This window comes from Bos taurus, chromosome 10 (genome assembly GCF_002263795.3).
Source record: "Bos taurus isolate L1 Dominette 01449 registration number 42190680 breed Hereford chromosome 10, ARS-UCD2.0, whole genome shotgun sequence".
Classification (NCBI taxonomy): Eukaryota; Metazoa; Chordata; class Mammalia; order Artiodactyla; family Bovidae; genus Bos; species Bos taurus.
In genome coordinates, this window is record NC_037337.1 from 36,679,913 (window position 1) to 36,707,563 (window position 27,651).

Here is a 27,651-nt window from a genome sequence, read left to right on the forward strand (position 1 = left end):
AATTCTGAGTATTTCTGTTGCATAGAGAAGCATTCTTTCATACAATTCAATAGGAAAAAAATAAATAATCTAATTTAAAAGTGAGCAAAGGACTTGAATAGACAATTTTCCAAAGAAGATATTTAGATGGCTAACAGGTACATGAAAAGGTGCTCAATATCACTATTCATCAGGGAAATGCAAATCAAAGCCACAATGATATATTAACATTTCTTAAGATGCCTATTATCAAAAATACAGAAAACAAGTATTGGTGAGAATGTGGAACAAAGGGAACTCTCATACACTGTTGAGAGGAATGTAAACTGGCACAGCTACTATGGGATGCAGTATGGAGGTTCCTCAAAAAATTAAAAATACAACTATTATACGGTCCAGCAATCCTATGTCTGGGTACATATTTGAAGGATTATGAAAACAGGATCGCAAAGAGACAGGTACATTCCTTGTTCACTGTGCCATTATTAACAATGGTCAAGATATGTAAACAACCTGTGTCTATCAATAGACAAATGAATAAAGATGTAGTGTATATATACACACAAAATAGAATATAATCCAGCCATTAAAAAGAAGGAAGTCCTGCCATTTGCAATAATATATTTGAACCTGGAGGGTTATGCTAAGTGAAATAAGCCAGAGAGATAAAGACAAATGATGCATGGAATCACTGATAGATGAAATCTTAAAAAAAAAAAAGCACCAAACATGTTACTTCTTAAAAACAGAAAATAGAATGGTGGTTCCCAGGGGTTGAAGGAAAGGGAAATGGGAAGATATAAGTCAGAGGGTAAAAACTTTCAGTTTTAAGAAGAATAAGTTCTGGGGATCTAATGTACAGCATGGTTACTATAGTTTCTATTTGAAAGTTGCTGAGAGTGTATCTTAAGCATTCTCAGCACACACATAGAAAAAAGGTAGCCATGAGGTGATAGATGTGTTAATTATCTTAATCTTGGTAATGATTTCACAATGTATGTTGTATAATAATGATGTACACTTTGAGTTCAGTTTAGTCCCTCAGATGCGTCCATCACCAACTCCTGAGTTTACTCAAACTCATGTCCATTGAGTTGGTGATGCCATCCAACCATCTCATCCTCTGTTGTGCCCTTCTCCTCCTGCCTTCAATCTTTCCCAGCATCAGGGTCTTTTCAAATGAGTCAGTTCTTCGCATCAGGTGGCCAAAGTACTGGAGTTTCAGCTTCAACATCAGTCCTTCCAATTAATATTCAGAACTGATTTCCTTTAGGAGGGACTGGTAAGGGACTCTCAAGAGTCTTCTCCAACACCACAGTTCAAAAGCGTCAATTCTTTGGTGCTCAGCTTTCTTTATAGTCCAACTCTCACATCCACATATGACTACTGGAAAAACTATAGCTTTGACTAGACGGACCTTTGTTGGCAAAGTAATGTCTCTGCTTTTTAATATGGTGTCTAGGTTGGTCATAACTTTTCTTCCGAGGAGTAAGCGTCTTTTTATTTCATGGCTGCAGTCACCATCTGCAGTGATTCTGGAGTCCAAAAAATTAAAGCCTACCACTGTTTCCACTGTTTCCCCACTTATTTGCCATGAAGTGAGAGGACCAGATACCATGATCTTAGTTTTCTCAATGTTGAGTTTTAAGCCAACTTTTCCACTCTCCTCTATCACTTTCATCAAGAGGCTCTTTAGTTCTTCACCTTCTGCCATAAGGGTGGTGTCATCTGCATATGACATTATTGATATTTCTCCCGGGAATCTTGATTCCAGCTTGTGCTTCTTCCAGGCCAGCGTTTCTCATGATGTACTATGCATATAAGTTAAATAAGCAGAGTGGCAATATACAGCCTTGATGTACTCCTTTTCCTATTTGAAACCAGTCTGTTGTTCCACATCCAGTTTTAACTGTTGCTTCTTGACCTGCATACAGATTTCTCAAGAGTCAGGTCAGGTGGTCTGGTATTCCCTCTTTCAGACGGAATTCTCTTTCAGAATTTTCCAGTTTGTGGTGATCCACACAAAAGCTTTGGCAAAGTCAATAAAGCAGAAATAGATGTTTTTTCTGGAACTGTTTTGCTTTTTCAATGATCCAGCAGATGTTGGCAATTTGACCTCTGGTTCCTCTGCCTTTTCTAAAACCAGCTTGAACATCTGGAAGTTCATGGTTCACATATTGCTGAAGCTTGGCTTGGAGAATTTTGAGCATTACTTTACTAGGGTGTGCTGCTGCTACTGCTGCTAAGTCGCTTCAGTCGTGTTCGACTCTGTGCGACCCCATAGACGGCAGCCCACCAGGCTCCCCTGTCCCTGGGATTCTCCAGGCAAGAACACTGGAGTGGGTTGCCATTTCCTTCTCCAATGCATGAAAGTGGAAAGTGAAAGTGAAGTCGTTCAGTCGTGTCCGACTCTTAGCGACCTCATGGACTGTAGCCTACCAGGCTCCTCCATCCATGGGATTTTCCAGGCAAGAGTACTGGAGTGGGCTGCCACTGCCTTCTGTGAGATGAGTGCAATTGTGCGGTAGTTTGAGCATTCTTTGGCATTGCCTTTCTTTGGGACTGGAATGAAAACTGACCTTTTCCAGTCCTGTGGCCACTGCTGAGTTTTCCAAATTTGCTGGCACACTGAGTGCAGCACTTTCACAGCATCGTCTTTCAGGATTTTGAAATAGCTCAACTGGAATTCCATCACCTCCACTAGCTTTGTTCGTGGTGATGCTTCCTAAGGCCCACCTGACTTCACATTCCAGGATGTCTGACTCTTAGGTGAGTGATCACACCATCGTTGATCATCTGGTCATGAAGATCTTTTTTGTAAGTTCTTCTGTGTATTCTTGCCCCCTCTTCTTAATATCTTCTGCTTCTGTTAGGTCCATACCATTTCTGTCCTTTATTGTGCCCATCTTTGCATGATATGTGCCCATCTTTGCATGATATTTCCCTTGTACCTCTAATTTTCTTGAAGAGACCTCTACTCTTTCCCATTCTATTGTTTTCCTCTATTTCTTTGTACTGATCACTGAGGAAGGCTTTCTTATCTCTCCTTGATATTCTTTAGAACTCTGCATTCAGATGGGTATATCTTTCCTTTTCTCCTTTGCTTTTCACTTCTCTTCTTTTCACAGCTATTTGTGTAAGGCCTCCTCAGACAGCCATTTTGATTTTTTGCAGTTTTTCTTGCGGATGGTCTTGATCCCTGTCTCCTGAACAATGTCACGAACCTCCATCCATAGTTCTTCAGGCACTCTATCAGATCTAGTCCCTTGAATCTATTTGTCACTTCCACTGTATAATCATAAGGGATTTGATTTAGGTCATACCTGAATGGTCTAGTGGTTTTCCCTACTTTCTTCAATGTAAGTATGAATTTGGCAATAAGGAGTTCATGATCTGAGCCACAGTCAGCTCCCGGTTTTATTTTTGCTGACTGTATAGAGCTTCTCCATCTTTGGCTGCAAAGAATATAATCAATCTGATTTTGGGGTTGACCATCTGGTGATGTCCTTGTGTAGAGTCTTCTCTTGTGTTGTTAGAAGAGGGTGTTTGTTATGACCAGAGTATTCTCTTGGCAAAACTCTATTAGCCTTTGTCCTGCTTCATTCTGTATTCCAAGGCCAAATTTGTCTGTTACTCCAGGTGTTTCTTGACTTCCTACTCTTGCATTCCAGTCCCCTATAATGAAAAGGACATCTTTTTTGGGTGTTAGTTCTATAAGGTCTTGTAGGTCTTCATATAATCGTTCAACTTCAGTTTCTTCAGCATTACTGGTTGGGGCATAGACTTAGATTACCGTGATATTGAGTGGTTTGCCTTGGAAACGAACAGAGATCATTCTATTGTTTTTGAGATTGCATTCAAGTACTGCATTTCGGACTCTTTTGTTGACTTTAAGTATACATAATTTTGTCAACTCTTCCTTGATAAAGTTGGCGAAGACATTTTCCTGCTGTGAGATAATTTTCTTTTAATACTTTTTGCCAATAATTTCATAATTCCATTTTTATATAAATACTTGATCTGTGGGATTTACTTTGGTGTAGCAAAAGATGTAATAATACAACTCTGATTCTCCTTCTTCCACAATGATTAGTCAATTGTCTAAAGCCATTTACTAAATAATCTTTTTCTCACTGATTGGAAATTCTACCTTTATCCCAATCATTACTGATATATATGAGATCTATGTTGGGGTTCTCTCCTCTCTTCCACTGATCTGCCTATACATGTATCGCTGACATTTAACATAGACATATAATATGTTTTAATATCTGACAGGACTATTCTTCTTTATGCTTATCTATCCCTATAAACATTATAATCACAGTTTACCAAAATAATTAAAGTTTTAATATTTTTCCTAGAATAAAGTTAAATTTAAAAGTTAATTCAGGAATAATTGATAGACAAAAATACTTAATGTCCCCATGCATTTAAATCCTCTTTTACACCATTCAGTGATACTTTTTCTTTAAATACTTTAAAACATTTTCATTTCTATATAATCTACTTTTTGTTACAATTATAAATGAATGTTTTTCTCCCATTATATTCTCTAGCTGTATAAATGGTATATTCTCTAGCTGTATAAATTATAAATGGGTATATTAATTTTATGTTATATTTGTACCCTTTACCAAATTGCCTTTTTGTTTGTGGCAGTCTTTTCCAATCGATTCTCTTTAGTATTTGAATGTATCATGAGCAAGTCCTAATTCCTGTTCCTCTTGTTCAATTTTTATAGTTCATTTTTTTTCCTAATCCCACTGGCTAATAGCTTCAGAAACTACTAAAGTATTGGTTACAGTCACCAATTTTGTATTTTTTTATATTAATGTTCCCAATCAAATATTATGTAGTCTTCTTGCTTGAGATATGTTTTATCATGTTAAAGTATCTATTCCAACTTTAATCAACAATGTACATAGAAAATTATCAAATTTTTTCAGCAAATAACAGTGAGGGTAAAATATTAAAAAGATAAAAAACTGTCCTTTACAGTGATAAATGAAAAACATTAAAATTCTCCAATCAAACTAACTATGCAAGGATTTTTATGTTGTTCTTTTCTTGTTAAACAGTGAGAGCAAAATACATAAAAGTTACAAAATAACCTTCTCAGCATTTATGAGATAATCATAAGACATTCTTGGCCCTAGTAAAATACAGAATTTAACATAATATAGTCGCTCAGTCATGTCCGACTCTTTGCAAACCCATGGACTGTAGCCTGCCAGGCTTCTCTGTCCATCGGGATTCTCCAGGCAAGAATACTGGAATAGGTTGCCATGCCTTCCTCCAGAGGATCTTTCCAACTCAGGTATCAAACCCAGGTCTTCCACATTGCAAGCAGATTCTTTACTGTCTGAGCCACCGAGGAAGCCCACAATATTTTCTATCAATACTAAATATTATGAACATAATATTAAAGCATTCTTGTAACTATAATCCAGAAACATATTAATAGAAGAGAAAAGTATAGGGGTTTCCATGGTGACTCAGTGGTAAAGAATCCACCTGTCAATGCAGGAGACATGAGTTCTATCCCTGATCCAGGAAGATTCCATATGTGGCAGAGTAACTAGGCCTGTGCACTACTATTACTGAGCCTGTGCTCTAGAGACCAGGACCCCGCAACTACTGAGCCTATGTGCCATAACTACTGAAGCTCACATACCCTAGAACCTGTGTTCCGCAACAAGAGAAGCCACAAGAAGTCCAGATACCACAGTGAAGAGAAGCCCTTGTTCTCCGCAACTAGAGAAAAGCCTGTGCAGCAACAAAGATCGAGGACAGCCAAAATAAAATAAATATTTGTAAAAATTAAAAAGCGCAATACATTAAGTGGAGTTTGTATCAAAAATGCTATTATTTTATTTAGGACTTTGCATCAATATTCCTAAATAAGAATGGTTTAAAGCAGCAGCCTGTGAACTTTTTATGTAAGGAGCCAAATAGCAAATATTTCAGGCTTTGTAAGCCACAAACATGGCTTCTGCACACTTTTTTTTTTCTTTATGGTAAAAATTTTATTTACTATTTATAAATACATTGCAAGACAAACTTTTCAAAAATACTTTTTTTCTCAAAAACTTAATTAAAAAAATAAAGGAAAGCTAATAGGTAGGCGGAACATCTTTGAGATCCCTTTGTGGGGGAGGGCTGTGTGCAGCATGGATCCAACCAGAGGCTGTAGAGGGGTGGCCAGGGACCCCTCCCTGCTCTCCTGCAGACTTGAGAGGGTGCCCCCGGGAGAGTGGCTGAGCCCCGTGCACAAGCCCCCTCCCTGCACACTTTTTTTTAAACAATCCTTTGAATTCAGTTCAGTTCAGTCACTCAGTCATGTCCAACTCTTTGCGACCCCATGAACTGCAGCACGTCAGGCCTCCCTGTCCATCACCAACTCCCAGAGTTCACTCAAACTCACATCCATCGAGTCAGTGACGCCATCCCGCCATCTCATCCTCTGTTGTCCCCTTTTCCTCCTGCCCCCAATCCCTCCCAGCATCAGAGTCTTTTCCAATGAGTCAACTCTTCGCATGAGGTGGCCAAAGTACTGGAGTTTCAGCTTTAGCATCATTCCTTCCAATGAACACCAAGGACTGATCTCCTTTAGAATGGACTGGTTGGATCTCCTTGCAGTCCAAGGGACTCTCAAGAGTCTTCTCCAACACCACAGTTCAAAAGCATCAATTCTTTGGCGCTCAGCCTTCTTCACAGTCCAACTCTCACATCCATACATGACCACAGGAAAAACCATAGCCTTGACGAGACGGACCTTTGTGGGCAATGTCTCTGCTTTTGAATATGCTATCTAGGTTGGTCATAACTTTCCTTCCAAGGAGTAAGCGTCTTTTAATTTCATGGCTGCAATCACCATCTGCAGTGATTTTGGAGCCCCAAAAATAAAGTCTGACACTGTTTCCACTGTTTCTCCATCTATTTCTCATGAAGTGATGGGACCAGATGCCATGATCTTCGTTTTCTGAGTGTTGAGCTTTAAGCCAACTTTTTCCCTCTCTCACTTTCATCAAGAGGCTTTTTAGTTCCTCTTCACTTTCTGCCATAAGGGTAGTGTCATCTGCATATCTGAGGTTATTGATATTTCTCCTGGCAATCTTGATTCCAGCTTGTGCTTCTTCCAGCCCAGCGCTTCTCATGATGTACTCTGCATATAAGTTAAATAAGCAGGGTGACAATATACAGCCTTGATTTGGAACCAGTCTGTTGTTCCATGTCCAGTTCAAACTGTCACTTCCTGACCTGCATATAGGTTTCTCAAGAGGCAGGTCAGGTGGTCTGGTATTCCCATCTCCTTCAGAATTTTCCACAGTTTATTGTGATCCACACAATCAAAGGCTTTGGGATAGTCAATAAAGCAGAAATAGATGTTTTTCTGGAACTCTCTTGCTTTTTCCATGATCCAGCGGATGTTGGCAATTTGATCTCTGGTTCCTCTGCCTATTCTAAAACCAGCTTGAACATCTGGAAGTTCATGGTTCACATATTTCTGAAGCCTGGCTTGGAGAATTTTGAGCATTACTTTACTAGCGTGTGAGATGAGTGTAATTGTGCAGTAGTTTAAGCATTCTTTGGCATTGCCTTTCTTTGGGATTGGAATGAAAACTGACCTTTTCCAGTCCTGTGGCCACTGCTGAGTTTTCCAAATTTGCTGAAATACCAAGTGCAGCACTTTCACAATATCATCTTTCAGTATTTGAAATAGCTCAACTGGAATTCCTTAAGACTCTACAAATCATTTTTAGCTTGTGAGCTGTATAAAAATGGGCAAGATTTGGCCTTAATGCAATAGTCTATCAACAATATAAGCTTTCTTATATTGTGTTGGGTTCATAAAAATAACTAACGAAATATTAAATTTACCCTTTCTTTGAAAGATATATTTACTGGAAATATAATTTAATATTGTGAAAAAGTTTTTACAAAATTTAACAAAGGAATTAGGACTTCTAGCACATCAACTTTTAGTTTTATTGAAATGCATGTCACCAGTTGTATCATATGAAATAAGTGTCAGTGATCATAAAATATATATATATATATTTATACATATATAAATACATATATATATACATATATATACGGTGTAAAAAAAAAAAGTGCTCAAGTAGCTGCATTAAGCCCTTCAAGAATATTTCTCATCAAGTCTGCTGAAAAAAACCTGGTGCAGCTGTGAAGAGTGGTATCACTGTGTGTCCCCATGAGAAAGCAGAAGTCTTTAAAACAAAGCCACAGAGTGGTACCTACCTCCATGCCTCCCAGTCGGTCTGCAGACCCTTCTCGGTAGGTGTTTAGGTATCCATCCACCAGGGTAGTTAGGTCAGACATCATTTCATCCAAGAGTACCAAGCGAAGAGGGAGCAGGTAGGTAGCTTCCAAAGCCAAAATTTTCAGCAAAGAAGGTGAAAGAGGTCGTGTGAACCACAGTTCTGGGTTTTCCTAGAGATATCAAAACAATTTTCTCAGAATCTTAAACAAAACTTTAAAGAATGGTTTATTTAAGTGTTGCTTAACTCCAATCACCATGACTGTCATTTTCTTCAGTTATTACCTTCTACTTTCACACTATGGGTAGCCTTCTGATAATAAACACACATACACAAACATACTGTGTGTATACATTTGAGTGTCAGTATGTAATGGGGGAAAAATGTGGGGGAGGGAGGGACGGTATAAGGTGGACAGGGGGAGAGAGAGGGCTTGAGAGAGAGATCAGGGCTTCTCACGCAAAACTGGAAGCAGCAGGACTGATTATATGACCAAAACTGCAGCCAATATGATCATGACTTAAGTTTACATGCAAGGCTGTTAGAAGCTGAAGAAAATCTATCTAACTTTGGGAGAAGTAATTGGCATGATTTTTGTTCCAGTGTCTTAAGCCAAATTCCCAATAAAATCCCCTCTTATCCAACTTGAAAATTTATTTTAAAGTACTTTAACCAACAAATCTAGATGCTGGTCTTTTCCCACTTGAGACCACAAACTGCTCCCATTTGAAACAACTAAGATTTTGGCAATGTCCATATGAAGACTCTGATGCTGGGAGGGGTTGGGGGCAGGAGGAGAAGGGGACGACAGAGGATGAGATGGCTGGATGGCATCACTGACTCGATGGACGTGAGTCTGAGTGAACTCTGGGAGTTGGTGAGGGACAGGGAGGCCTGGTGTGCTGCGGTTCATGGGGTCGCAAAGAGTCAGACATGACTGAGCGACTGATCTGATCTGATCTGATATGCTTTTCATAGAAGCTGTCATTTTTCTATATAAAATGCTAATAATCCCACTCACAAAGCACTTGAAAATATTAATGTCATATGAGACATACTTTAATACTCACTCGAATCCATTTTTGTCTCACTTCCAGAAAGGAGAGATGTTTAGGGGCTATTTTAAGGTGTCTGATTAAACTTTCCTGTAAAGTACTAATGCAGTTTGGAAGAAAGCCTCCCGTTTCCACGGAAAATTGAAGGACATCTGCTACCTGTGGCATTCAAAAAGAACAAACAGACCAATTCATAGAATATATTACAGAGAGCTATCTCATGACAGAAATATATTTGGAGAAATGTCATTAAATACCATTTTTCCCAAGGACCCATGTGATAGACAATGCCATCAGAAAATTTTAAGTTGTTAGGTTAACTTATTCTTAGAAATTAGAAACAAAAAAAGGACCATGCAACTTTAATGTGTCCCTATTTTCTCTTTCACTTCTTTTAATTGCCTGCGTTATGGTTATTTATTACTCTTTGGTGCCTTCAATGAATGGGGAAAGGAGAATAAAATTAAAGGATCACTTATACTTATTAGCAACTCTGGTAAAGTTTTGGTAAGGAAAGCTAATAAAATTAAGAATTATAATCATTATTTATCTGTGTGTGGTATGCTAAATAATGGCCCCTGAAGATATCTACATCCTAATTTCTAGACCTGTGAATATTACCATAAATGGCAAAATGGATTTTGCATCTGTTATTAGTTAAGGATACTGAGATAGGGAGATGAATTTGAATTATCTGGGTGGGCCCTAAACATAATCACAAATGTTCTTCTTATAAGATGAGACAGAGGGAGATTTTATTACAGGCAGAGGAGAAGGTGACGTGATGACGAAAGAGGAGATTTGAGTGATATACTTGGAAGATGGAAGGAGTCACAAACCAAAGTACAGGCGAAAGCTGAAAAGGCAAGGAAACAGATTGTTCTCTCAGAGCCTCCAGAAGAAACCAGCCCTGAGGACACCTTGGCTTTCACCTGGTGAAAATGATTTCAGATGTCTGACCTCCAGAACTGTAGGAGAGTAAATTTATGTTTTAAGCCACAAAGTTTATGGTGATTAGTTACAATAGCAACAGAAAACTAATACACTGTGTTAAAGGAAGACAAATTGAAATAATTCTGAATTCCTGCTTCTTGAACTATGAAAATCTGAAAAGAAAAATATGGAAAGACATGCTAGGGATTTTCTGGTGGTCCAGTGGTTAAGACTTCGTCTTCCAATGCAGGGGATGAGGGTTTAATCCCCGGTTGGGGAACTAAGATCCCACATGCCTCATGACCAAAAAAAAAAACAAAAAAAAAAACCCAAAACAGAAAATAGAAGCAATATTGTAACAAATTCAATAAAGACTTTTAAAAATAATAATAATAAAAAAAAGACATGACAATGTCTTCATTAGACAACATATATGGGCTCTAATCAAGAAGCTGAATGGCCTCAAGAGAATGATAAGCAATTTTTTTACATTCTGGAGTTAGCAAAGAAGCAATCTCTATACAGTGAATGCTCTTGAAAGAAGGTCCTCTGGTACAAAGTTCATTATAAGCAGATACATAAGAGTAAACTTCAACCACATACAATAACATAAAATTGAACTTTTAGGAATTTCTGTTTAAAAATAATTGGCTGACTCATTATTTTAAACCCCCTCAAAGGTTCTAGGTTTATATATTCAAGGTCTTCCTTTCATGGTATTAATCTAGAAGATTAGAAGAATTTAAAGAATACATAATGAAAATTAGTAGTTTTATGGCTCTCATAGACAAATCAGAAACCCAGATAAGCTCTAAATCTAGTATAGTCTAGGAATTTCTCTAGGTCCTTTATACCAGAGAAAAATCACTTATCTTCAGGCTATTTGGGGCCAGAATAGGCTTTGGGGGCACATCTAGGACAAACTGTATCCCTGAGCTAGAAGCCCATTAACCATTAGCCTTAACTGACACCCGGTAGCTTAAATGGTAAAGAATCTGCCTGCAATGCAGGAGACCCAGGTTCAATCCCTGGGATGGGAAGATCCCCTGGAGAAGGGAATGGCTACCCACTCCAGTATTCTTGCCTTGAGAATTCCATGGACAGAGGAGACCAACAGGCTATAGCTCATGGGGTCGCAAAGAGTTAAGACACAACTGAGCAACTGTCACTTTAACTGATACATGTGTGGTAAAGGCATAGACATGACTGTTCACCTCACAGTAAGAGTCCGTGTCAGATTTCCAAATGACCCCCAAATTGTTCGAGTTTCTGAATGTTCTAGAGCTTAGAGCTTGCTTCTTACTTGAAAAATTCTGGAGCAAAATGAAGGGAAAAAAACCCTAAATACTTACAAATAACTTTTCTGCAGTGCTTCTACAGTTCACCAAATGTTCTCACATATTGTACAAACATATTACAGGATAAGTGGGCAGGAATGAGGCACACACAAAAAGACTTCAATAATTCATCAGACAATGCTTATTTTCTAAAGAAACCATATGTACAATGGATTGATTCTAGCATTTCCCTGCATGTACCTGGGTGTCAAAGACATTATTCAGCAAAATTCCATACTGATGAGAGAGGCAATCAGAAAGCCAACGACAATCATGAATAACCTAAGGAAATCAGAAGACAGAGTTATTAGAACCTTGTTATTACTCTTACTAGCAGATGAATCAGCTGACACACTCACCTTCAAAATTCTCTTGTCTTCTAATACCATCTGAAGTCCATTGTTGAAAGCACGACTTCCCAGAAGGAAAATGTCAAACAAGTAAACCCGGCTATTTGTGGCCACCTGCAATAGACCATCCAGACACATATTATAGGACAGAACTAGGGAAGAGGAAGACATGAAAGAAGGGGTCAAGAAAGACCTGAAAATAACATTTAACATCCACATTTTTAAAGTATACAATACATACTCATTGACTCTTAGGGAAATAGGTTTAAATTTATCTTAAGTTAAAGAAAAAAACCCACACTGGGATCAACAAGTCCACATTGCTATTTTTCTTTCACACTGCTATATTTAAAATGGATAACAAACAAGGTCCTACTGCATAGCACAGGGAACTCTGCTCAATATTATATGGCAGCCTGGATGGGAGAGGAGTCTGGGAAGGAATGGAAACGTATATGTAGGACTGAGTCCCTTTGCTGTGCACCTGAAAATATAACATTGTTAATCAGCTACACTCCAATATAAAATTAAAAAGTTTTTTAAAAACCCACAAATACACTATCTCTGTGATCTTTCAAAAGAAAGAAAAGGACAAGTTGGTGGTTTGGCCTTTAGCTTTTTTCTTTTTTAATGTTTTATGTTTCACCTGTGGCATCCTAATATTCCGGAATATAGGTTTAAGGGGAACTAACATCAATAACACAAAATGCTATTTCTCTGAATTCCATAACATGCATGGTCATGTTAGGTGTTACATAAAATTACTCAGAAGACCCTTGTCCTCTAGCAGTTTAAAACAGGCTGGCACAAACGGTAGGATGTGAAATACTGTCACTTTGATCAATTTTATACAATTTTAAGAATTATAGGTTGTTTCTGATCATAAAAGTCACAAAGGTTATATAGATGTATAATGTATTGACTCAAATAATAAAGGTAAGAACAGATCCAAATAGGTCTTGAGAGCCAGTTATGGGACAGGTGGACGGCATCTTTGTCATTTCAGGAGCTACTCTTGGTACAGTTACAATTACCAGGCCAACCAGGCACCCATTCTCAAATCTTTCACGTTGTTGCTAGAATGTGACACCTGAAATAGTCAATTTCTGCTCTTTCTCTACCTCTTTAATTATAAAAATTGAATAGATACATTATAGAAGCTTGGAAAATAATTCTTTGCTAGACTGTAAACTCTGTGAGAGAAGAGATTATGTCCAACTCACTACTTGTAACTGAAGCAACAACTAGAACAGAGCCAGGCCCACGGACGGCTGTTATCCATCTTTTCAGTGAATCAGTGCATCATGCAGTACAATACTCCCTTCCTTTTTTTCATATAAAAATGTATATGACTCTAATAATATGCATTCAGATCTATATCCTGCTTTTTTCTCTCATAAACTTTCAAACATTTTTCTATACTATATTTGTCAACTTTTGGCAGCCACATAAAATCTATCAAATATACTGTATTATCTCCTACTGTTAATTATTTAAGTGGCTTCTGACTTTTCATCACTATAAATGCTGTCAAGATGAACAGGTTCACACAGAATTTTTTCTCCATGTTTTGAATTATTTAGGATAGATTCCCAGAAACAAACATGAGAAGTGTGCCAAATGATTAAAAAAAAAAAAAAAAAAACACCTTTATGACTCTAAACAAATATTTGCTACCTTCACCTTAGGACACAATGTTATATTTGAAAATATTTGACCACAGATGAAGGTTAAACATTTAAATAATTTAAAGAAAAGCAGTGGGAAATACTGACAGAAAGAAAGCAGATTAGGAAAAACAAAACAGAACAGACAAAGAAATACAAAATGAAAATAAAGGTTTAGGAACTGAAGGTGCCAGATACTAAGAAAAGTGAGGAGCTAGAAATAAGGCGATGGGCTGAAGGTCTGTATAAGTAAGTCTCTAAGTTACCCCTTTCCATTCCCACGGAGGACAGAAGATATATTCTCTGGATAAATCCAACGAGAGAGGTTCTAGGGTTGGGAATATAAGATATAGAAGAGGGCAGGGGGTTGGTAATGGAGTCAGAAATGAGTCTGCACACTGAATTCTGAGCCTCCAGGCCTCTTCCCTTGTAGCTTCCAGCTTTACATCACCAGCTGGCATTGGAACAAGAGGATAGAGGGCTCCAGGGAAGATGGCTTCAAGACAAAAATGCAGCCCAGGTTATCAGAATAGATGTAAGCAGCATATTGAAAAGCAGAGACATTACTTTGCCAACTAAGGTCCATCTAGTCAAGGCTATGGTTTTTCCAGTGGTCATGTATGGATGTGAGAGTTGGACTGTGAAGAAAACTGAGCGCTGAAGAATTGATGCTTTTGAACTGTGGTGTTGGAGAAGACTCTTGAGAGTCCCTTGGACTGCAAGGAGATCCAACCAGTCCATCCTAAAAGAGATCAGTCCTGGGATTTCTTTGGAAGGAATGATGCTAAAGCTGAAACTCCAGTATTTTGGCGACCTCATGCGAAGAGTTGACTCATTGGAAAAGACTCTGATGCTGGGAGGGATTGGGGGCAGGAGGAGAAGGGGACGACAGAGGATGAGATGGCTGGATGGCATCACTGACTCAATGGACGTGAGTCTCAGTGAACTCCGGGAGATGGTGATACACAGGGAGGCCTGGCACGCTGCAATTCATGGGGTCGCAAAGAGTCGGACACGACTGAGCGACTGAACTGAATTGAACTGAACTGAAGATGGCAATTATCAATTCTATGAAAAACAAAAAGTTGGGCAAGAAAAGAATAATCTTACTGGCTCAACAGGGAGCAATGGTTACATAGTCATAATCACATACAGCCTGAATCCTGTCTTAGTCAAAAATTGGGATATAAATTCCCCCACCAAAAAAAAAAAAAAAAACACTGCACCAGAAACACTACTTTAAAAAGACACACAACCCAATGTTCAAAGCAGCATTATTTACAACAGGTTATTACCTGGAAATAACCTAAGTGTTCATCAACAGGTGAAAGGAAAAAAAAGTGGTGGGAGACACACCCATACACACACAATGGAATACTACTCAGTTATAAAAAAGAACACACTTTTGTTATTCACAGCAACATGGAGGGCCCTGGAAGGCATTACCAGACACAGAAAGAGAAATACTGTAGATATCACTTATATGTGGAACCTAAAAAATACAACAAACTAGTGAATATAACAACAAAAAAAGTCAACTCACAAATACAGAGAACAAACTAGTGGGGGAATATAGGGGTAGAGGAGGAGGAGGTACAAACTATTGGGTGTAATATAGGCTTAAGAACATATTGTACAACATGGGGAATACAGCCAACAATTTTGTAATAACTGTAAGTAGAAAGTAACCTTTAAAAATTATATAAAAATATGGATTTCTCTGGTGGCTCAGTGGTAAAGAATTTGCCTGCCAATATAGGAGACACAGGTTCAGTCCCTGATCCAGGAAGATTCCACAAACTGAGGAGCAACTAAGACTGTACATCACAATTATTGAGCCTGTGCTCTAGAGTTTGGGAGCCGCAATGACTTAGCCCACTTGCGTTAGCCCAGGCTCCATAAGAAGAAAAAGCACCACGGAAAAAAAAGCCTATGCACCACAACTAGAGCATAGTCCCTGCTTGCCACAACGAAAGAAAAGCCCATGCAGCAGTGAGGCCCCAATACAGCCAAATTAAATAAATTAATCAAATTATTTTTAAAAAATCAGTTGTATTATTATAGAAAGTTATATGCTGCTGCTGCTAAGTTGCTTCAGTCGTGTCCGACTGTGTGTGACCCCATAGACGGCAGCCCACCAGGCTCTGCCATCCCAGGGATTCTCCAGGCAAGAACACTGGAGTGGGTTGCCATTTCCTTCTCCAATGCATGAAAGCGAAAAGTGAAAGTGAAGTCACTCAGTCGTGTCCGACTCTTCGAGACCCCATGGATGGCAGCCCACCTGGCTCCTCTGTCTATGGGATTCTCCAGGAAAGAGTACTGGAGTGGGTTGCCATTGCCTTTTCTGGAAAAAGTTATATAAAAATAAAAATTCTTAAAATTGGGATATAGCTACATTGGTAGGCTCTATGGAATGTGGGTGTTATAGAGAGCAAAATCTTTATTTCACATAACAAAAGTTAATAATTTGTAAAACTAATACAGAGAACAATGACAAATTATTAGAAAAAGGAAAACAGAAATATTTCAATATGTTAAAAGTCGCTGCCTCTGTATTTGTGTGTCTGGTTCCCTGGTTTTTGAGGCTGCTACCAGAGGATGCCCCTGGATGGCATGGCTCTGGTGCTGGGGTGGCTTGTATTTGTGGGTCCTACAGGACTGTGGCAACTGGAGGGCCAGTTCTTGGCAGGCTACCACAACCCCCACCCAGGGCACTGCACAGACAGTGAATGGGGGCACATGCTCCAGTCCTTCTGTGAAGGAGAGCTCTTTGCCTGTCCTGGAGCTTCAGCCTGAGGGACAGGTTCCAGGGTTGGTACATTTTAGTGGACTATGGAGCTGCTCTCAAGGAACATAAGCTGGGGACTCCATCTCTACACTTTCCTTCGCTCCAGCTTGCCGATGTCACCCAGAAAAGTGCTAATACACTCATCCAGAACCCTGATTTCTGTAACTGCCATGCAGGGGACATCTCCAGATTTTCCAGCTCTACTGGCCAGCAAGGTTTATGCCTGTGGTCCCATCAGTTCAGTTCAGTTGCTCAGTTGGGTCCGACTCTTTGCGACCCCACGAACCTCAGCACACCAGGCCTCCCTGTCCATCACGAACTCCCAGAGTCTACCCAAACCCATGTCCATTGAGTCGGTGATGCCATCCAACCGTCTTATCCTCTGTCGTCTCCTTCTTCTCCTGCCCTCAATCTTCCCCAGCATCAGGGTCTTTTCAAATGAGTCAGCTCTTCACATCAGGTGGCCAAAGTATTGGAGTTTCAGCTTCAACATCATTCCTTCCGATGAACACCCAGGACTGATCTCTTTTAGGATGGACTGGTTGGATCTCCTTGCAGTCCAAGGGACTCTCAAGAGTCTTCTCCAACACCATAGTTCAAAAGCATCAATTCTTCGGTGCTCGGTTTTTTTTATAGTCCAACTCTCACATCAATACATGACTACTGGAAAAACCATAGCCTTGACTAGATGGACCTTTGTTGACAAAGTAATGTCTCTGCTTTTTAATATGCTGTCTATATTTGTCATAACTTTTCTCCCAAGGAGTAAGCATCTTTTAATTTCATGGCTGCAATCACCATCTGCAGTGATTTTGGAGCCCCCAGAAATAAAGTCTGACACTGTTTCCACTGTTTTCCCATCTATTTGCCATGAAGTGATGGGACCAGACGATATGATCTTCGTTTTCTGAATGTCGAGCTTTAAGCCAACTTTTTCACTCTCCACTTTCACTTTCATCAAGAGGCTCTTTAGTTCTTCTTCGCTTTCTGCCATAAGGGTGGTGTCATCTGCATATCTGAGGTTATTGATATTTCTCTCAGCAATCTTGATTCCAGCTTGTGCTCCATCCAGCCCAGCGTTTCTCATGATGTGGTCCCATAGGACTGTATATATTTGCATACTTTAAAAAGCTGATGGCCAAGTGTCTCACTTCCAGTCGCCCTGAGTCAATGTGCTGAGATCATCTCCATGGGGACACTGACAGATCTTGGGATATCCTCAACTACTGGGAGTTATTAAAAGTATAACAGGCTGCTTAGACAGCAAAGAGGTTTGAAAGACAACTAGAAGCTGAGGCAGAGTTGAATAACAAGGTAGGCTGATGAAAGTCTTCATTCAAAAGATGGAGGACATTGGTTGGGAATTCAGCTGGCTTTTTTGGTCCATTCCTCCTTTAAATACCAACCCATGGGGCCTGAGTGGTGAAGAACCCACCTGCCAATGCAGGAAACTAAGAGATAAGGCTTCAATTCTTGGTTCAGGAAAATCTCCTGGAGGAGGGCATGGCAACCCACTCCAGTATTCTTGCCTGGAGAATCCCATGGACAGGAGAGCCTGGCAGGTTACAGTTCATAGGGTCACAAAGAGTCAGACACGACTGAAGCGATTTAGCACACACACCCCTTAAATACTGATGCTGCTGAGTTTGATCCAAACATGGTTACCCATCCTCTAGCTATTCAAGGCTCAATACAAACTTCTTTGGATACAATAGAGACCCTCATCTGACATCTCCTTGATTCAGGAAAATGAAAATAATGTGGCAGAAATCTACTGTGGAAAGTTACCAACCAGAAGGAAAGATAAGAAATTCTCTATATATCTAAGGCAAGAGAACAAAGCTGAGAAAGAAGACCTTAAGTAGAGTCTATGAGACATCACCGATGATTATAAAGCTCTTTCCTTTTGAAAATAATAAACTGAGTACGAGGAAACTGAAAGACATTCCAAACTAGTTACAGGACAGCAACACTGGAGTGACATAAAAAGACAATCACAATAAATTTACTGGTGAATCTACAATTATTTCAAAAGTTTGAAGAACTCTCTCACCTGAAGCCAACATAGTTTCCCATGACGACACACATTAGCTCCTTCTGCTGCCACACTCAGGACACTTTGCTTCTTGATGTGGAGCATCTGGTGAGAAAAGGAAGAAAATAAAAATCTCCAGGAAATAAATGCTACAATTATGACATCATGAATGGCACAAGTAAAATTGCTATAAATAAACAAATTGGATCATACTTTTTAAACTTACAAAATCCCAAACACATTTGCTTCATGCACACACACACACACACACACGTCATACTGAATACCTCTGATCTTTTCAGTGTTCACAGTTATTCCACAACTGGAAAATAAATCATTCCTATCGCAAATGCTAATAAGAGTTGAAAACTCAGATACCTTTTGTCACCACTGATGTTACAGTAAACAATTTCTAGTCCTTATGGCAAGATTCTTCATGCAAAAAACAGCAAACTAATACAGGGCAACTTACTGTACCAAAAGGGAACTCAAACGGTGGCTGAGTCTCACAGTATCTACTGCTCAGAATGAGAAAAACACAGACTCAACAGATCCTTTAAAGTCTTGGATTCATTAAATTACTCAAAACTGAAATAAGAGTATCCCCAAAACACACATTGGTCCTCTTATTAAATCTACAATCTTATATTTCAAAACATTATACAATTCTAAAATCCCTACTCCATAATCCATGAAAATATCTATATGGCACAAGATTCTCCCCATTTTACAGGTAGAAAATTAGTCAAGAATAGAAGGGCAAAGCAATGTACACTAGCACAATATCTTTCTTTTTAGAGCATAAAGTTTTCTATACTCTGAGTATCTTTCATCAATGATTAAAAAAGGGGACTGAATTTCAGTTCCATTCTCAATCAACAAGAAGGCTGCAAAACCAGGAACAAAGGCTGTATTTCCCTATTGATAAGAATTTCCAACCAGCTCTTTAAATTTCCAGAGCAATAAGGTTCTCATCTTATTTTTTGCTGCTGTCATGTATCCTTTAAAGCATCTGTTGATATATTAAAAAATTCTTATAACAATTAAAATGACAACAGAATAGATATTTCTCTAAAGAAAATATACAATGGGAAAAGAATCTCAAAAAAAAAAACAAAACAAGTAGATATATGTAGAACCGATTTACTTTATTGTACACCTGAAATTAACACAACATTGTAAGTCAACTATACTCCAGTAAAAATTTGTTAAAAATAGCCAATAAGCACATGAAAATATGGTTAATGCTATTAGCCTTTGCTGCTGCTGCTATGTCACTTCAGTCATGTCCGACTCTGTGCTACCCCATAGATGGCAGCCCACCAGGCTCCCCCGTCCCTGGGATTCTCCAGGCAAGAACACTGGAGTGGGTTGCCGTTTCCTTCTCCAATCCATGAAAGTGAAAAGTGAAAGTGAAGTCGTTCAGTCGTGTCCGACTCTTAGCGACTCCATGGACTGCAGCCCACCAGGCTCCTCCATCCATGGGATTTTCCAGGCAAGAGTACTGGAGTGGGTTGCCATTGCCTTCTCTACTAGCCTTTAGGGAAATGCAAATCAAAACCAGAAAGATGTATTATTACTTCATACCACTAGGATGGCTATAATTAAAATGACAGATAATAAGTGTAGGTGAGCATGTGGAGAAACTGGAACCCCCATGTCCTGCTGGTAGGAAAGTAAAATGGTGCAGCAGCTTTGCAAAACAGTACTGGCCAATCCTCAAAGAGTTAAACACAGAATCATTATATGAACCAGCAACTCCACTTTAAGTATCTATCCAGGAGAAATGGAAACATATGCCCACACAAAGACTTGTACAATGTGTGTTCACAGCAGCATTATTCATAACAGCCAAAAAAGTAAAAACAACCCAAGTGTCCCTCAAATGGTGAAAGGATAAATGAAATCTGGTATATCTATACAAAGGAATATTATTTGGCAACAAAAATAAATGAAATACCAATATGTGCTATAACACAGAATTTGAAAGTATTATTCTAGGTGAAAGAAGCCAAACCAATCACAAATAACCATACATTGTATGATCTCATTTATATGAAGTATCCTAAACAAGCAAATTCACAGAGGCAGAAAATAGATGAGTGGTTGCCAGGGGCTAGGGGACTGAGGAGGGATTGGAGGTATTGGTTAGGAATATGGGGTTTCCTTTTGGGATATTAAAAATGTTCTAAAATTCATTTTGGTAATGGATGTACAATTCTGTGAATATGCTAAGAGCTGGTGAAGCATACATTTTAAATTGTCAAATTTTATGGCATGTGAATTATATCTCAATAAAGCTGTTAAAAAAAAAGAATCTAGTTGAAAGTTAACGCTCCATTAAAAAATATACCTGGGCATACATGAGCATAAGCTTGCATCTAAACAGAAAAACCTAATGACTTCCCTGACGTCTGTCTGTGAATCATAACCTAGGCTGAATAGTTACTGCCATATGTCAAATTAATGAATCGTAAAGAAATTGCCTAAACAGAGATCCAGTCTTTTTAAAATATAAGTAAAAAATTTTATGACTCTCCTCTAAAACTGCCAATGACTCTCTATCTTACTCAAGTCAAACTTGAAATCCTTATGTCTAAAAATCCCTACCTGATCTGCTTCCTGCCCACTTCCATTTCTTAACACTCTTTCACTGTGGTCCTGCCACAAGGACCTCCCTGCAGCCTCTGCATACAAGTCAAGTGTGTTTCAGCTACAGGGCCTTAGCTCTTGCTAATCATGCCTTCTTTAACTTTTTTACCTATTTATCCGCATGATTAGCTCCCTTACTTCTTTTAAGGTTTCTGCTTCACTGTCACCTCTTCACAGAGGTTTTCTGTCTACCCTAAATAAAATAGGAGCTCCTTAACATTCTATTCACCCTACTATACTTTTGTTTTCTTTATAGCATTTATCATCAATTGACATATAATTATTTATTTTCTTGCATTAAAATAAGCTCCTTCAGGGCTGGAACTTTTTGTTTTTTTCTGTTTTTCATATAGAATTCTTAAAATTAATTTTTGGTCACACTGAGTCTTCACTGCTGCCTTTGGGCTTTCTCTAGCTGCAGTGCTTGGGCTTCTCACTGCATGGGCTTCTCTTGCACAGGCTCTAGGTGAGCAGAATTCAGCAGTTGCTGCACACAGGCTCAGTAGTTGCGGCTCTCGGGCCCTACAGGGTATGCTCAGTATTGTGACGAATGGGCTTACTCTAACACACTTAGAATCTTCCTGGACCAGGGATCAAACATTGGGACCATGTCCCAACATTGGCAGGCAGATTTTCATCTGCTGCACCACTGGGAAAGTCCTGGAATTTTATCATTATTTTATCCCAGACCTCAGAACAATGCCTGGCACAAAGCAGGCACTCAGATATTCTGTTAAATTATTAGGGAAAACAGTTATCTTACAATAAGAGAAAAATGTATGAGACATAGACATGATACCCATTTGCAGACAATACTGAGGATGACTAAGGGCAATACTTACTGCAGCACCAAACTTCTGCTGGAACTGATCAATGACTGTGTATGTCACCTCCTCTTCCTCTACAGGAGAACAATATTATATATATTTGTCTTCCTTAGCAACCGAATAGCCCTCCCACTAATTTTAGCCATACTCCTAAACTCCAACTCAACTGCAACTCAAATGTCTAGAACTACTGAGACTATGTCTAGAATACTGAGAACTATTTCATTATCACCTGTATCAGTCCATCCCACTATTAGCATCTGACTTGTCAACTGAGAATAAACAAAAGCCCCAGTGATCATAATCTCATGAAGTGAAATATTTACTCATTTCCTGTGATAATTCATGTTTCCCTCATCGTTTATGTTTTGAATATTTCAAGACAAGTACTTCCTTTTTTAAAAAAATTTTATACAATTGTTAAAGGTTACACTCCATTTAAAGTTATTACAAAATAGTGACTGTATTCCCCAGTGTTGTACATATATCCTTATAGCCTATCTTACAACACAATAATTAGTACCTCCCATTCCCCCACCCATATATCACTCCCTAAACTGGTAACCATTAGTTTGTGTTCTGTATCCATGAATCCACTTCTTTTTTGTTATATTCACTAGTTTGCTGTAATTTTTAGATTCCACATATGTGATATCATACAGTATTTAAGGTGTTCCTATATTGGGCACATATATATTTATATTATATCTTCTTCCTAGATTGATCCCTTGACCATTATGTAGTGCCCTTTTTTGTCTCTTAAAACAGTGTTTGTTTTAAAGTCTACTTTGTCTCATATGAGTATTGCTATTCCAACTTTCTTTTGATTTTCATTGTTGTGTAATACTGTCTTCCATCCCCCCATACAGTATTTAAGACATATGCTTTCTAAAAGCACATTCATAATAAAAAGTAGCATTTTAAAATAAATTAGTTCTGGTAATGGGCCAATGTCCACATATTTGGAATTCTTTGGATCCTGAAAATTATTTTTCTAATTATATAATTTAAAATATTAGAGGTATAGCATAACATATACTAATGTATATGTTACATTAATAAAACATACACAGGAGGAAATCTTTGTGACTTTGAGTTAGGAAAGATTTCTTAGATATGACATCAATAGCACAATCCATAAAAGAAAGAAAATGGATAAACTGTACATCAAAGTTTAATATGTCTTCTCTTCAAGAGATTCTTTAAGAGAATGAAAAGGCAAAGCGTAGACTTGTAGAAAATATTTGCAAAGCATGTATTTGAGAAAAGACTTGTATCCAGAATATACATAAAAAAAAAACTTCCAGCACTGAATAATAAGAGAACAATCAAATAATAAAATAAACAAGATATGAATAGACATTCACCAAAAATGTTCAGATGTCAAATAAGCATATTAAAAAATCCTCAACATCCTTAGTCATTAGGGAAATGAAAAAAACAACCAACCAACTTCCAATGGTTTCTCTTCTCACTGCAGAGTAAAAACCAAGTCCTTTTAATGATCAACAAAATCTTCCATGATCCACTCACCCCACCTCATCCCAAATTGTTCTCCTTACTCCAGCCATACTCATTTCCTTACTGTCCCTTCAAATCGTGGGATAGTCCTCTTTCAGGCCTTTGCATTTATTCATTATTTATGCCTAAAAACCAGTTCCTCCGATATTCATACATTTTGATCCCTCACTTCCTTCAAGATTTTACTTTAAATGTCACCATTTCATTGAGACCTTTTCTGGACACCCCAAAATTGTAAAAGCACCCTTTTCACACATTTCTTCTCTTTCATTTTTTTTTCTACTTAACATGTGGCACCAGCAAACTAAAAAGTATACTAATTTATCTTATTTAGTGTGTTTCATGAACCATAACTCAAGGAGTGTAGTATCCCCAGTGTCTGGCAGATAGTGTGCACGCAAATATTAAATAAACAAATGAATCGTGATCTTTTATCTTAATTTGGACCCTAGAAACAATGTCCTAGCTGAGAGTTCCATATAGGACTCTGATATTGGTTTATATACCAACTCTGAAGAACTCTGAATCACAAAAAAGGGCTAGAAAATTCAGAGCCCTAGTACTCACCAGATGGGCTGTACTTGAAGTCATTCAGAAGAGAGGTTATTGGCACCTCAGGGGCAGGAGAAGCAGGCTTACGTACATTTAGGTCTTCATCTTTTATTGTATCCATCTTGGTTCTTTCTGTATTTAGACTATACTTACAAAAAACAACACTTAGGTGAACTTGTTCTTTGTTGTTAATGCCATACACACATCAGTGGTAAGGACTCTGGACCTTTCATAGAGAACCCATTTATCCACTGCTTACACTGATTTGAAGATACCATCTACCTGTTTCTTCATTTTAGGAACTACACAACTAGTGAATTAGAGTTAAGGTTTCCTACCCTAATGTGTATATTTGGGTAACATCATAATTAAGAAAATCATTCCATCATACCTAACAGACGAAGCCTTTTCTCTTACTGCACCTTGTTCCACTTCATCCAGTAGTTCCACTGTAAAATAACCAGATGGATTTCAACAGGGCTTCCAACCTGAAAGCAGTTACTACTCCTCTCACGCACACCCACAGTTTGATTATGTAACACAGACAGTAATTGGGAATGAAATGTTAGTCCATAGAGGACTTCACTGACCAGTAACAAATAGAGCAGAAAAGACTAACCAAAGTACTGAAGACCCCTAATCTTATATCTCTACATAGCTTTCTTGGTCATTTAGCAGGATTAGGAAACTCTCTACATGTCCACTTTACCCTTTCTGTTCCAGGGCACAGTTGTGGTCAAGCAGATTGGTTCTAAAGACTTCTTTTCTTTCCTTTTTATTCCCATCCTAATGCGTCTTCCCTCATACTATGTACTGTTTGGGGTTTTACTCTTAAATCATTCACACTGACTCTTTCACAGGCTGGTACACTAAAGGTCAGAAACAAAAGGTAACAAAAGCTAGACTGGAAATCACAAAAGAAATATGAGACAGACATTCCACAGAGACTCTGAAACCACTTTTTTTTTTAACCTAATGGTTCACGGAATACAGGGAAATATTATATTGATATATCATTGATTCTAAGATGCACATTTTAAACAGCTCTGAAATTGGAAATGACTTAAAGTAAATACACATGATAATTAAACTGGCAGCTTTTTTCTTTCTTAAGAGTGGAATAAGAAATAATGCACTTTATCACTGATGGCATCTAAGATTCAATTAAGTATACTTGGGTACTATTCAGTGGGGGGAGAAGCTTCTCAGGGGTCACTATGTTTCAAAATGTCTCTTTTTCCTACATTCTAAAAGCAATGAGTTTTGGTCAGAGAAAGCAAAATTCACTGATAACACGTATTAGTCAATTATTACCCTTCATCTTGATAGTTCTTATTTGAGGTGCTTTCAGGACCTTGGAGACCCCTCCATGGCTAAGCCACAGAGCAAAGAAAGAAGGAGATGACCATTCTCTGATCTTAAAATTATTAACAAAGTCCAAATCGTGAGAATGAATTTAGGAGGAAATGAATCCATCTGTACAGATTCCAGAGCTTGTCGGTCAGCCTTCTCCTGAGTTAGGAGATGGTAGGAGTGATTCCTTCATTTATTTTTACAAACTCATCTACAGCCTAGCTTTGTTCCAGTCCAGAACTCTGCTCTATTGCAAAGTCTAACAGTCAAAACACAATTAAGAATCGCTCTACTACCACAACCATCACTGGCATTTTGAAAAGGTGTTCAAGGGACAAAAAGTGTTTCCAGCAGTGTTCAGTTAGGTTTAGTCGCTCAGTTGTGTCCAACTCTTTGTGACCCCATGGACTGCAGCATGCCAGGCCTCCCTATCCATCACCAACTCCCAGAGTTCACTCAAACTCATGTCCATTGAGTCAGTGATGACATCCAACCATCTCATCCTCTGTCGTGCCCTTCTCCTCCTGCCTTCAATCTTTCCCAGCATCAGGGTCTTTTCCAAGGAATCAGTTCTTTGCATCAGGTGGCCAAAGTACTGGAGTTTCAGCTTCAGCATCAGTCCTTCCAATGAATATTCAGGACTGATTTCTTTTAGGATGGACTGGTTGGATCTCCTTGCAGTCCAAGGGACTCTTAAGATCTTGTCTTCTCTAACACCACAGTTCAAAAGCATTAATTCTTCGGTGCTCAGCTTTCTTTATAGTCCAACTCTCACATCCACACATTGCTACTGGGAAAACCATAGCTTTGATTAGACGGACCTTTGTTGGCAAACTAATGTCTCTGCTTTTTAATATGCTGTCTATGTTTGTCATAGCTTTTCTTCCAAAGAGCAAGTATCTTAATTTCATGGCTGCAGTCACCATCTGCAGTGATTTTGGAGCCCAAAATAATAAAGTCTCTCATTGTTTCTATTGTTTCCCCATCTATTTGCCATAAAGTGATGGGACCAGATGCCATGATCTTAGTTTTCTAAATGTTGAGTTTTAAGCCAATTTTTTCACTCTGCTTTTTCACTTTCATCAAGAGGCTCTTTAGTTCTTCTTCACTTTCTGCCATAAGGGTGGTGTTATCTGCATATCTGAGGTTATTGATATTTCTCCCGGCAATCTTGATTCCAGCTTGTGCTTCATCCAGCCCAGCGTTTCTCATAATGTACTCTGCATATAAACTCAATAAACAGGGTAACAGTACACAGCCTTGATGTACTGCTTTCCTAATTTGGAACCAGTCTGTTTTCTATGTCCACTTCTAACTGTTGCTTCCTGACCTGCATACAGATTTCTCAGGAGGCAGGTCAGATGGTCTGGTATGACCATCTCTTTCAGAATTTTCCAATTTGTGGTGATCCACACAATCAAAGGCTTTGGCATAGTCATTAAAGCAGAAATAGATGTTTTTCTGGAACTCTCTTGCGTTTTCGATGATCCAGCGGATGTTGCCAATTTGATCTCTGGTTTCTCTGCCTTTTCTAAAAGCAGCTTTAACATCTGGAAGTTCATGGTTCATATATTGTTGAAGCCTGGCTTGGAGAATTTTGAGCATTACTTTACTATGGTGTGAGATGAGTGCAATTGTGCGGTAGTTTGAGCATTCTTTGGCACTGCCTTTCTTTGGGATTGGAATGAAAACTGACCTTTTCCAATCCTGTGGCCACTGCTGAGTTTTCCAAATTTGCTGGCATATTGAATGCAGCACTTTCACAGCATCATCTTTTAGGATTTGAAATAGCGCAACTGGAATTATATCACCTCCACTAGCTTTGTTTGTGGTGATGCTTCCTAAGGCCCACTTGACTTCACATTCCAGGATGTCTGGCTCTAGGTGAGTGATCGCACCATAGTGATTATCTGGGTTGTGAAGATCTTTTTTGTATAATTCTTCTGTGTATTCTTGCCACCTCTTAATATCTTCTGCTTCTGTTAGGTCCATACCATTCCTGACCTCTATTGTGCCCATCTTTGCATGAAATGTTTCCTTGGTATCTCTAATTTTCTTGAAGAGACCTCTACTCTTTCCCATTCTATTGTTTTCCTCTATTTCTTTGCACTGATTACTGAGGAAGGCTTTCTTATCTCTCCTTGCTATTCTTTAGAACTCTGCATTCAAATGAGTATATCTTTCTTTTTCTCCTTTGCTTTTCACTTCTCTTCTTTTCACAGCTATTTGTAAGGCATCCTCAACCAGCCATTTTGCTTTTTTGCATTTTTTTTTCTTGCAAATGGTCTTGATCCCTGTCTCCTGAACAATGTCA

The 27,651-nt window shown here is 38.6% G+C and overlaps 1 protein-coding gene across 5 annotated transcripts in view; it reads right to left on the minus strand.

The window, feature by feature from the left end:
* Positions 1–27,651, minus strand: part of EXD1 (exonuclease 3'-5' domain containing 1) — a 42,755-nt gene that overhangs the window by 3,113 nt on the left and 11,991 nt on the right. For all 5 annotated transcript variants that reach the window (XM_059890818.1, XM_010809218.4, XM_059890817.1 and 2 more), the window contains 8 exons: positions 24,376–24,433; positions 24,000–24,127; positions 21,927–21,985; positions 18,451–18,537; positions 11,952–12,056; positions 11,794–11,874; positions 9,338–9,481; positions 8,248–8,439 (listed from right to left, as the gene is read on the minus strand). In XM_059890818.1, coding sequence (XP_059746801.1) covers positions 8,248–8,439; positions 9,338–9,481; positions 11,794–11,874; positions 11,952–12,056; positions 18,451–18,537; positions 21,927–21,985; positions 24,000–24,127; positions 24,376–24,433 — 854 coding nt within the window. The remainder of the gene's footprint in view (positions 1–8,247; positions 8,440–9,337; positions 9,482–11,793; positions 11,875–11,951; positions 12,057–18,450; positions 18,538–21,926; positions 21,986–23,999; positions 24,128–24,375; positions 24,434–27,651) is intronic.